This window comes from Carassius carassius, chromosome 25 (assembly GCF_963082965.1).
Source record: "Carassius carassius chromosome 25, fCarCar2.1, whole genome shotgun sequence".
Lineage (NCBI taxonomy): Eukaryota > Metazoa > Chordata > Actinopteri > Cypriniformes > Cyprinidae > Carassius > Carassius carassius.
Window position 1 is genome coordinate 14,934,268 of NC_081779.1, and position 12,192 is coordinate 14,946,459.

Here is a 12,192-nt window from a genome sequence, read left to right on the forward strand (position 1 = left end):
CCGTGAGTATGGAGGCGTATATGGCTGTCACCTGTCACTTTATAACTCAGGAGTGGGAACTCTCTGCCTTCGTTTTGGAAACCAAAGCATTTGAGTCAAGCCATACAGGAGTCAACATTGCACAACAGCTTGGAGACGCGGCAGATGCATTCGCAATTCCAAATTACAAGCGAATAGCCGTTGTTCACGACAATGCCAGCAATATGAAGCTGTGCACCGAGACGCTGAATAAAGAACCGGAGAAATGGGGAACCGTTCAAGGGGTCTGCTGCTCAGGACACACGCTGCAACTATGCATAAATGAAGCTCTGAAACTGGACCGAATCCGTCGCACAGTTTCAGCTGCCAGGAATCTCGTAGGGCACTTCAAAAAAAGTGCCAAGGCTACAGCTGCTTTGAAAGAGAAACAAACGCAGCAGAACGTTGTACAACACAAACTCATTCAAGATGTTGCTACTCGTTGGAACTCTACGTATGAAATGCTTAACCGACTGGTGGAGCAGCGATGGCCAGTGACAGCTGTTTTGTCAGATCCCAGCATCACTAAGAAAGGAAATCGCACCCTTGACTTGACAGGAGACCAGTGGAAACTGGCACAAGAGACATCAGAATTACTTGGGCCCCTGCTCACACTCACAGAACTACTATCACAGGAGGCAAACTTGTCGTTGTCGGCAACAGTGCCAATGCTCTTTAACCTGAAGAAACGCCACCTGTCACCAGAAGAGGATGACAGCCCTGCCATCAGAGAAATGAAGAATACCCTTGTCAAGGAGATCGACAGCAGATGGGAACTGTTAAATTTGGAACCCACCAGCATCTATCTCCTTTCTTCAGCACTAGACGTGAGATTTAAGCACCTTAAATTCCTTGAGGATGAGAAGAAGGACCTGGTATACATTGAGGTTAGACTTATATTTTTATTACTACTATATAATAGTAAATAATTAAAATGTATTGTGATTATGCCACTAAGATTATTGTGTGCGCTACGCATAGATTAGACTAAGAAAATGCTATTTGTTTAGGTTGTCAGACTAGCTGAACATCTGCATCAGCAACAGATCGTTCGCAAGGGAGAAGAGCTGTCAGCAAGCCACGGAGAAGAGGAGACGGATGCGCCACCACCACCCGCCAAAAAAAAACAGCAGGAGATTTCAATGCTGATGCAGGCTGATGACGAAGAGGAAGAAGAACGCGGAGACAGCGCAAAGACAGAGATGGAGCAGTATTTGAGAGATGCTACTAAATTACAGTCGGGCCCACTGGCATGGTGGAAGCAAAACAGTGACCGCTACCCTAAACTGGCATTTGCAGCCAAACACCTTCTTTGCGTTCCGGCCACTTCAACTCCATCAGAGCGCATTTTCTCAAAAGCTGGCTACATCGTCAACAAGACCCGAAGTTCCCTTTTACCAGAAAATGTGGACAAACTCATCTTCCTCGCACACAACATGAAACGAGTATAGGTAGTTTCACAATAGTTTCCAACCACTGGGTTGCGATTTATATAAGTGTTTGAAAGAGCCTAAATATTTTTGTCATTGAAATGTGAGCTGTCTAGCTAGGCTAACATTACCTTGTTCTATTTAACCTATTACAGTTTATTCTATATAAGGGAGTGAATAAAATTTATTACAATTACTTTAAATTTAAATAGCCAACCCGTTACGGTGTCAGTAATTATTACATTTACGAATAATAAATGAATGTAGTTCAACGAACTGCAGGCTAATAATAATAAATTAAAAAAAACACCGCAACATGCTTTCAATAAAAGCATCGCGCATTTTAAAGATTTAAATTAACAAAAAGTCAGAATAAGACAAAATAAATCCCTTATATAGAATAAAACTAATTGTAATAGATATTACATTTTGTGTCATTTTAAAAACAATTCATTTATTCTTATTCAACTGTTTATAAGCATGCTACCGTGTTCTTTATTTATTACAGTTCGTTGAAATCACTGTGTGTTACTAATTTAATTTCTGTTTTGGGATTCATTTGTTTTAAAGAAATGTTCGTTATTAATACCTTATTAAAGTTCTTGCTCTCAACAGACTTTGTGTTTTGTATCACTTGTGCACTGTCCGTTTTCGGAGCATAAACCTGCCCGTGTAATGCGTACCGGAAACTGTTCTATTTAAAAGATTATTAAATGTTTATTAATATTTAAAGAATGTGTGCCACCTGATCATATTGCACCAAATGCAACACTGCACTCCACTGGGTCTGCCGCAACACATTTACGATGCCGAAGAGTGAAACGTGAAGTCGTGAAAGATGATACAAATGCAAACCGACACTATTATTATATATTTAGCCCCACCCACCGAAGCTTCGAATATTCGATATTGATTGCCACCTAAGCTTCGAAGCTCAAAAAATGGCATTCGAAACAGCCCTAGTGTATATATATATATATATATGTGTATATATATATATATATATGTGTATATATATATATATATATGTGTATATATATATATATATATATATATGTGTATATATATATATATATATGTGTATATATATATATATATATGTGTATATATATATATATATATGTGTATATATATATATATATATGTGTATATATATATATATATGTGTATATATATGTGTATATGTGTGTGTGTGTATATATATATGTATTATTTTTATTTTATTTTTCATATACCAATATATGGCAGAAATAGTTATAGTATGACATACCTCATTCAGGAAGACTCTTCATTGAAAATGAACGACAGGTTTTCGGAGATCAAAATATTGCTTTAGGTTTATCTCGGAAATGGGTCATTCTTCATTTGTGGTGGCAAGTGGTGTCCCTCTACTTTAAAACAGTTTAAATAAACTTTAAATACCATTAAAAAAAATTGTTGTTGCATTTTTGTATTCTGTAGGATAAAAACAATTTTTTCACTATTAATAATTACATTTTTGTATTAAAATACATATTTTATTGAGTTTGAAAGATTACTTTTGTAACAAAATATGCATGTTCCCGCCATACCTCAGAGAGGTTTCATAGAATGTAATGGCAACAATATAAAATTTTTAACACAAATAAAGTGGTTATATTGTGAATATAGATTTAATTCAACATGTACAATTCTATTAAATTGTTTTTAAAAATACATATTTTGTAATATTTAAGAATAAAGTAGTGTCCCCCAAATTCATGTCTGTGGTGTTACATCAATGGACGTCGTCCCTTTAAGAAAAGGGGGAAATCTATTTGGCCTACTTCCTGTGTGTAAAGGCCATTGCAGGTGCTGGTTGATCTGAGGGGTGCATGGTGAGTACATTCTTTCTTATTAATTTTCTTAAAGTTAGCTAAATTCCTGACAATTTCATGTGTCGCACTTTATTAGTGTCTGTGGTGTTATGTTGATAACTTGCAGATTTTACAAATTTTAATCAAAATTTTGATAATTGCATGTTTATTCATATCTCCAAAATATGCCCTGATCTTTCAATCATCATGATGGCAGCCTCCATTTTAGAAAAGTCTGGATTTAGGCTAATTTGTCTGTGGTGTTTCTGTCTGTGGTGTTATCCTATCCTGGTAACACCACAGACACCACAGACTCTATAGTAACTCTGTAGTAACTCCACAGACAATATACAACCAGCAATGTTGTATTTTTAATAAAACACATAGAACAGCCATAATCACATAATTGTATCTCTCTTGTCAGGTATGTGGATACATGATTTATTCACTGAAGATGTTCTGCATTTTTTGTGTTTTGTGTTAAATGAGTTTGTGGATACATGATTTATTCACTGAAGATGTTCAGATTTTTTTTATTATTTTATTTATTTTTTTGAATGTTTTGTGTCAAGTCTGTGGACAGTTTTTTTGTATTCTCTATTGAAACATATCACACATTGTGATTGCAGCACAACCCATTGTGCAGACAATTTTTTGATAGAGTGAGAAACACTCACTGTGAGAAACAGTGTTTATGTAGTGTTTTAATAATTTTTTTATTCAGTTTTTCTCTAAATGTTCTTTTATCAGAGAAGATAGTTCTTGTAATCTTACTCATGATGAATTTCAGTATTTTGCTCAATAAACTTTAAATTGTTAAACCTTTTATGCAATATTATGTCTGTGGTGTTACTTCAAAAAGTATCTGAAATTTCTTTCCTTCAGAGCCATTTGATCATATAAATTAATGTTTTTAGACTGTAAAGTGGTTTTAATATTTTAGAATAAAGACTATAAAAGTAACACAGACCATTTTTCCTGCCTTTTTTTATGTATATACACATTTAAAAAAAACTAAACAATTCTTCTTTGGCAAAAATAGGGGCCAAGATGAACAATTAAACATTTCTTTTGAAAAATTAAATTTAAATGATCAATGCAACCGAGTCCTTACAGTAATTTATGTATTTATTAATTATTACCTAAAGTTGCATATCCCTGCTCATTTTAGAACAAACCAAAATCTTACTTCAAATATTGGTAACACCATAGACATAAGTGGTTGTTTCACCAGTGTTTGATTCAAATTATTTAAAAATCTAAATTTTATTAAGCTTCAATTTTAATGGATATATAATATTAAACTAATTTTAAATGCATAGCAATACATTTTATTAAAAGAAAACAAACAAGCATTTTTAAAATTTCTGCCTCTCATTTGCCACCCCAATTGAAGAATGACCCAAATGTATTATGTTAGCTTGATATTTTCGTAAATAAATGGATATTGTTCATTCTAACACAGCTTGTTAACTACTCCTTTAACATTATATAACAGATTGGTGTTTTTGTTTGCCCTTTTGCAGCTTCAAATGGAGGACACTCCAAAAACACTGGTGGCTGTACTACTTGATGAAAAGGAGATATGCAAAAAATTGCAGCATCTCAAGAGTGCAGCAGAAATAATTGATGCTTCCAAATGTCTCCTCCCCTGTGCTGCAGAGTACCACCGAATTTTAAAATTTAACACTGATTTTAATGAATTTATTGACACAGACCTAACTGAGAAAGTGGAAACCTTGGACAAGTTTCAAGTTTTGTTTAAGTCGATTAAGAGAAGTGGATCAGGATCACGTGCATTGGTATGTAATTTCCCTTTTCAGTAACATAACTAATAATAAGTGACCTGTGTGTCATGTATGCAGATTCCAGTATTATTGTACTTTTCTTAAGCATTAAATATTAATATTGTTTTTCAATTTTGAGCATGGTAAGAAACCGTTCAAGTGTCATTTCCATTCAAACATGTGGGATGATGATTACAAATGATAATGTAAAGTATTTATCTACACTTTCTTTTTTAATTTGCACGGTACATAATGGTAGCTAATGAACTCCTTTTAAAAAGTCAATAGTAAAGACACTTTACTAGTTTGGGATTGTTTAACTTTGTATATATTTTATGATCATCCACCATAAAATGCTTCAGCATTTGCCTATAGTGTTACACGTCAAACTTTTGTGTCACGTACATTGTAACCCTGATTTCATATAAACAAAAAAAAAAATAATAATAAAAATCACCATCTGGCACATTGACACTGTTTTTTGCAAGAAGCTCTATTCAGACCAGAAACAGAAAACTTTATAAGTTAAACTTATCAATTGGTAAAAGATCACTTTAAATTTTTTGTGCATAACATATGCAGTTTCATTTGATTTAATATCTTTATTATTGTACTACTACTTGTTACATTTGTTGTCCTTTAAGGATGAAACATTGGATGTAGATGGAGCCAGTCCAAGTCATCAACAGAATGTATGTTCATGGAGTACTTGCATATACATAATTACTTGTAATAATATACTTGAACATATTTAAACTTTTTTTTATTTTTATTTTTTATTTTTTTTGAAGGTTGCACCAAAGAACACACATGAAGCTGGTCCAAGTAGTCAGCAGAAGGTTTGTATATAAAACTTGAGTGCTGAAATAACAGCACTCTTTTTAATATTTGTATCACTCTGTTTGAATTTGTTTGCCCATTCCACAGAAACTAATCGTCTGTACACTTGTATCAGTGAGTGAATCATTCATCATTTCTTTCAAAACTGCTGATTCAATCTGGAGCAATATAAGTGAGTGACTTTAAGTAACCGAATCACTAACTCATCTAATAAGAACTTCTTTGTGCTTTTTATATTTCAAGCATCAACGTAATATAATTGATGTAGACACAATGCGAGCACTAATTGAAAGCAAAGTTCCGAGTATATATAAGGATTATGAAGCTTCAGGAATGCTTTCAGAGACATCAAGAAAGCTCCTTGTGAAGATAGGGGTCAGTGCGTTGGTGGAACAAAGTGGATTGTAAGTTTACAGTTGAGAAATTAACTAAAACAACTGTGAATGTGATAACTTAAAGATGTTGAATACTTTGAAAACACACTGATTACTTTTAATAATTTGAACATAATTGGGGGAAAAAACGTATAAAACAAACTGCTGATCAGCAGCAGAGAAAACTGACTGAATTTGGTTCTTGTATTTTATTTTAATGTATTATGTACGAGTTGAATTGGGTAGTTCTTCCATGTTTCGTCTTTGTTTTGCTTATAGTTACCCTTGTAATGAAGAGAAACGGATGTTGGCAGAAAGTGTGGTAACACTGTTTCCTTTTCTGAAGATCAAGATGGGAGAAGAGAATGAAGGATTTGTAAGTTGCATTTATTAAAACACCCAAAGCCAACTTTAAATAAATGCAAATTGAAATATTAAGTGTGGTATGTTAATTAGTTAACAGGTTACAAATCAATGGAAATTCTGGTGACTAATTGTTTTTTTGTTTTTTTTATTACCCATATTCCTATTACAATAACACTAAAAGTACATCCACTCTGCTGGTTTGCTCGTCACACATCATGGGTTCTTGTAAAGGTTACAACTGTTATCCTCCGCTTTTCATCCAGGAACATTTCTATGACCCAGTCTCCCACAGTGGATTTATTGAGATGAGACTTCGAAATCTACGGAGGAAACTTCATGATGATCAGCGTCGCTACCAGCGCAAACGTAGTCGATTCAGTGATTCCTCTGGTGTGTCTATTACTTTGGAGGTACCTGCTGAAGAAGAGGAAGAGTCCTCTCGGGAGTGGACGACTGTGATCAAAAGGATGAAACCATCTCCAGAAAACCTCAATACCATCAAATTGGGCATGGAGAAAACATACAGTAATCGCAGGTTATGGGTCGCAAACAAGTCCCCAACAGTGAAAGAAATTTTTGAACAATATCCTCGATTTGTAGACATGCCATACTTGGTAAGGACTTGTGTTTTGCATGGCTTTTCCTTATAGCTAGGTATGAATAGACTTGTCAGCAAAGGGACATGGCTGGTAGATATTAAGTCCACATGAATTCAAAATGTTTTTGTTTTTTTTACTTTGTTAACGCACAATACTAGTCTTATGGTGAGAGATTCATCTATGCAATTTTTATATATATATAAATAACACGCACACATTATATATATATATATATATATATATATATATATATATATATATATATTCCTTAACCATAATCTTTTTTTTATGTTTTATTTAATTTTTTACTGTTATTCATAACCTGGAATGGCCCACAATGCCTCTCTGAAGTTAAAATTGCATAAACTTGACTCGAAAAGACTCAATATTTTGTGAATATACTGAGGAAACACGGTAGTGTTGTAATTGTGTATTCTATCCCATGTTGTAGCTTGACACTGAGTTTGGAAAAATGTTTCCTGGTAAGGCTGACCTATTTCTCCGAAAATTGGAAGGAAATATTGTTCCAAAATTGCAAAAGATGTCCACAGTGAAAAATCCTCTGGTCATGCCAACTGATAATGAGATTGAAGGTAGGCTACTTTGCTCGTTCTGTCAAAATGTGGTTTTCCTTTCAGTGGACACCATTAGTTTTAGTAGTTCTCTGAAGGCAAGGTTGGAGTTTAAAGTCAGCCATTATACCAGCCATGAAAAATGTCATTATATTTTGTGTTTTTCTATCATACTACAGATTCATGTTACAGAGCTCTTCAAATTCTTATTACATTGCTGCCCCCCACTGCGTCAGGAAGGAGCAAAGGGTGGGCCAAATGCAGTACAAAGTCAGCCCTTGCTTATCTCCTGGACATTAAGCCAGTAAGCAACTTGATTGTCTTTTTATGTTAGCTTTATTAATGTTTGTCAGTTTTTGGTTAAAGCACTTTGTGATGTTATTAAATTATATGACTCAGTTTGCATACAACTATACTGTTCAATTTTTTTTGTTTTGTTTTTTAGGTATGCATGATAGATTTTTGCAGATATTTTTAAACTCATTTTTGCCAAGTGTCTTAAAGTTATTTGTGTATTTTCATTTTATTTATTACCGAATGGGCATTAGGACCCAGGGGAGGCTGTTGTTGCAGCTCATGCTAGTGACTGTTTACTCTATCATGCTGGATGTTTCATTCTGTATGTACATTTTTTAATTAAATGCGGTGATCCAAAACCGTAAAGCTAATCATCATTCAGGGAAAAGTTTGCTTCAAGAATGACAACACTACTTCCGTGATTTTTATCACTAGCACACCCTGAGCATATGTGAGCTTTTCGACTTATCTGCAAGGCATATCGGGATTTTTTTTTTTTTAAATCAGCTGATGTCGTTGTTTACATCTTAAGCTTTAATAATCCAATAACATTCCGATAAAATAATGCATGTCTATTTTTATTTGAACTAAAATAAGAAAATATCCCTGGCCTATATAGTTTAATTAATGCAGATGAATTAAAGGTATATTCGACCAAAAAAAATTATTCTGTCATCAATTACTCTTCCTCATGTCATACCTAAATTGTGTTCCTAAGAAGAACAAAGGTCTTATGGGTTTGGAACGACAAAAGGGTGAGTAATTAATGACAGAATTTACATTTTCGGGTGAACTATCCCTTTAAAAGAGAAACTTCAGTCACTTGAACTGTGTTGATGATGGATTTTATAAAATGTAATTTTATTTTTACAGGCTGGAACCAGCATCTCCAGCCTCCTGGATAATTCCCAGACAATGTCGGAAAGCCATCAACCCCACATTGTCTGTTTAGGAGCCCCAAGTTCTACAGCGCAATACATCATTGTGGCGGAGAATGACAAAGTCACCATTCCACTTGAGGATAACAGTCTGACGTGTGCCATCGACAAGCTGTTTAAAATGTATTGGGTTTGCAATGTAGAATATCCTGTCCAACTCACATCTGTCTTTAATTTCTTTGAAAATGTGTATGATATTCCATTCTCTGGTGGGAAGAGATCTAAAGTTGTGGAGCTTATTTCAAAGCTTCAAGCACTTTCCTAAATTGTACCACCATGTACATATGTCCGAAGTGCAAAAAATCTACTTCGAAAGACATCCGGAAACTTTTAAGTCATCTTAGGCATGTCCATGCTCTTTCTGATGGACAGGATTATACAATTGTTTGTAGTCAAAACAAATGTCAACGAACATACCATAACTTCAATTCTTATGCTAAACATCTCAATAGAGAGCATGCTCAAGCTGCAAACCCAGTACATTTAGAACAAGACTCTGACACCAGCATGAGTGAGGACTTCTCAGCTGCATCTTGCTCTGCTGCTGATATTCTAGAGACAAATTTTGATGGTTCCAGTAATTGCAGGACTTCTGACTACCAAAGCTGTGCAGCAGCATTTGTTGCAAAAATGTACTCCTCTTCAAATTGTACCCTGACCGATGTGCAAAGAAGCATCACATGCACAAAAGAATTACTCTGTGAAACCCTGGACTGTTTGCAAGAGAGAACCACATCTCTGCTTAATCGTTACTCTATACCCAATGATGAAGTGCAGACTTTGATGGAAGATTTTGAAAGAGGACGAAATATGTTTGAGGAAGTTGATACCCCCTACAAAATGACCAAGTATTTTGCTGAAAACCATTCTTTTATTAAGCCAACACAAATCTTCCTTGGAAACAGAGGTGACACTGCAAGAAAGCAAGGTAAATTAACTCAAGTGTTAATAGCAGATACATGTCAATACATATCTATTATTGATACACTGAAGTTTCTTTTTGACAATGAACAAATGCAAAAGCTTTTTGTGGTTTCGAACGAAAGTGATGGTAAATTGCGTGACTACTGTGATGGCTCACATTTTAAAAATCACAAATTGGACAGCAGATTTCCTCAAGCTTTACAAATTCAACTTTATTTTGATGATTTTGAAACAACAAATCCTTTAGGCTCTAAAACCAAAGTTCACAAAATGGGAGCAGTTTATTTTTGTTTGAGGAATCTACCTGCTAGATTTAACTCATCTCTTGAAAACATCCACCTATGTTTGCTTTTTAATTCCATTGACAAAGAAGTATATGGTTTCAACAAAATATTTGAGCCATTGTTGGATGATATTAAATTTCTTGAAACCAGAGGGTTAGAAGTTCAGATAAATGGCCAAAGTTCAGTGTTATTTGGCACAATATGCTTATTTACTGCTGATAATCTGGCCTGCCATTCACTTGGAGGATATTTAGAAAGTTTTGCAGCCAACAAATCCTGTCATTTCTGGCTGATTGACAAACATGAGATGCAGGGTATATTTGATGATGATTGTGTCGAGATGCGCAATGAAGTTAATTACAATGAACATGTCAAGCTTAAAAATCCTAGTTTAACAGGCATAAAAGCAGACTCTTGCCTAAACTCTCTAGAGTACTTTCATATAACCGATAATGTCTGCGTTGACATTATGCATGACCTTTTAGAGGGTGTGGCTCCACTCGAGATCAAACTAATGTTACAACATTTCATCTGTGAGCAAAAACTTTTCACTTTAGACCAGATGAATGACCGAATGATTAGCTTTGACTATGGTGTGACAAACGAGAAAAACAAGCCTAGTGCCATTCATAATTTAAGAACATCAGAGAACCCCATTAAGCAAAATGCCAGTCAAATGTGGTGTCTCATCCTTTGTTTGCCTTTCCTGATTGGAAATTTTATAAGTGAAGGTGATAGTAACTGGAAATTGTTCCTTCTCCTTAGAGAAATTTGTAGTATAATTTTTGCACCAGTTGTTACCAAAGGATTAGCTGTATTTTTAAAGCAGCTAGTTATTGATCACCATAATTTGTTTAAGACTCTATATCCAAACAAATCACTAATACCAAAGCATCATTTTATGACTCATTTCTGGCGAATGATGTTAAAATTTGGCCCACTGTCTAAATTTTGGTGCATGAGATTTGAGGGAAAGCATGGTCCTCTAAAAAGACAAGCACAAGTTGTATGTAATTTTGTAAATATTAGTAAGACATTAGCCTACAAGAGTCAGGTTCAGACTATGTTTCATTGGAAACTGGGAAGTCCATTAACAGAAAAAATTACTGTCCGAAATGTTTTTCCAGTCATGGTCGGATCTTTGGAAAAAAAGTGTTCTGTTTGTTGAAAACATGAGAGACTTTGGCTATGAACTTGACACATGTAGCACTGTTTATGTTTCTCACTCTGGTGGTGTGTTTGGTCAGACTTTTCAAACTGGTTGTGTACTTGCTTTAAACTGTGACTTAAGAGAAGAGCGTCTCTTTGGTGAAGTTTTACACATAGTTCCACAATGTGAAAAAAAAATTGTTTTAGTTTTTCTTAGAATTCTATCACAAATGTACTTTCACCCACACTTGTATGCTTATGCAGTTCAAAGAACAAATGAATACAAAGTGATTAATTTGAGCAATGCTGCTGATGTAAAACCTCTTCACATGATTTCCTACGAAGAAAACCTTTTTGTAAATCCAAGATATAAAATTGTTTAAAAATGTCTTCATGAAATTCAAATGACATGTGAATGTTGACTTTGTGAAAATGTAGCAGTTATGTTTTAATAAATATTTTTTTAGAAAAGCTTTTTTGTTGTGCGTTCATTATAACTGGTCAAAAATAGCACATCTATGACACAAATTGTGTGATTTATGACACAGTTAGTGTGTTAAATATGTTAACACACTAACTGTGTTAAGAAGAATAACACACTGGTTGAGTTAAAAGACACACAGGTGTGTTAAGATATAACACAGGTTGTGTTGTTTTTAACACATCCGTTTTAAGAGTGCACTGCACTATTTAACATGTTCTGTGGTGCAAAAAAAAAAGGTTCTTCTGTTGCATCACTTTGAATAACCGCTTTTAGAACCATTTCCCCTTATGATATG

General features: G+C 34.4%; 2 protein-coding genes across 2 annotated transcripts; both read left to right on the forward strand.

Moving 5' to 3' along the window:
* Nucleotides 1-329: 329 nt before the first annotated feature.
* Nucleotides 330-1,735, forward strand: LOC132104715 (zinc finger BED domain-containing protein 4-like). Its single transcript, XM_059510275.1, has 2 exons — nucleotides 330-905; nucleotides 1,029-1,735. The coding sequence occupies exons 1-2, from the start codon at nucleotides 480-482 to the stop codon at nucleotides 1,467-1,469; spliced, it is 867 nt and encodes a 288-aa protein (XP_059366258.1). The 5' UTR covers nucleotides 330-479; the 3' UTR covers nucleotides 1,470-1,735.
* A 5,091-nt stretch (nucleotides 1,736-6,826) lies between these two features.
* On the forward strand, nucleotides 6,827-11,841 carry LOC132104288 (uncharacterized). The gene is made up of 4 exons (XM_059509646.1): nucleotides 6,827-7,264; nucleotides 7,701-7,842; nucleotides 8,001-8,125; nucleotides 8,992-11,841. The coding sequence occupies exons 1-4, from the start codon at nucleotides 6,866-6,868 to the stop codon at nucleotides 9,319-9,321; spliced, it is 996 nt and encodes a 331-aa protein (XP_059365629.1). The 5' UTR covers nucleotides 6,827-6,865; the 3' UTR covers nucleotides 9,322-11,841.
* The last annotated feature ends 351 nt before the right edge of the window (nucleotides 11,842-12,192 follow it).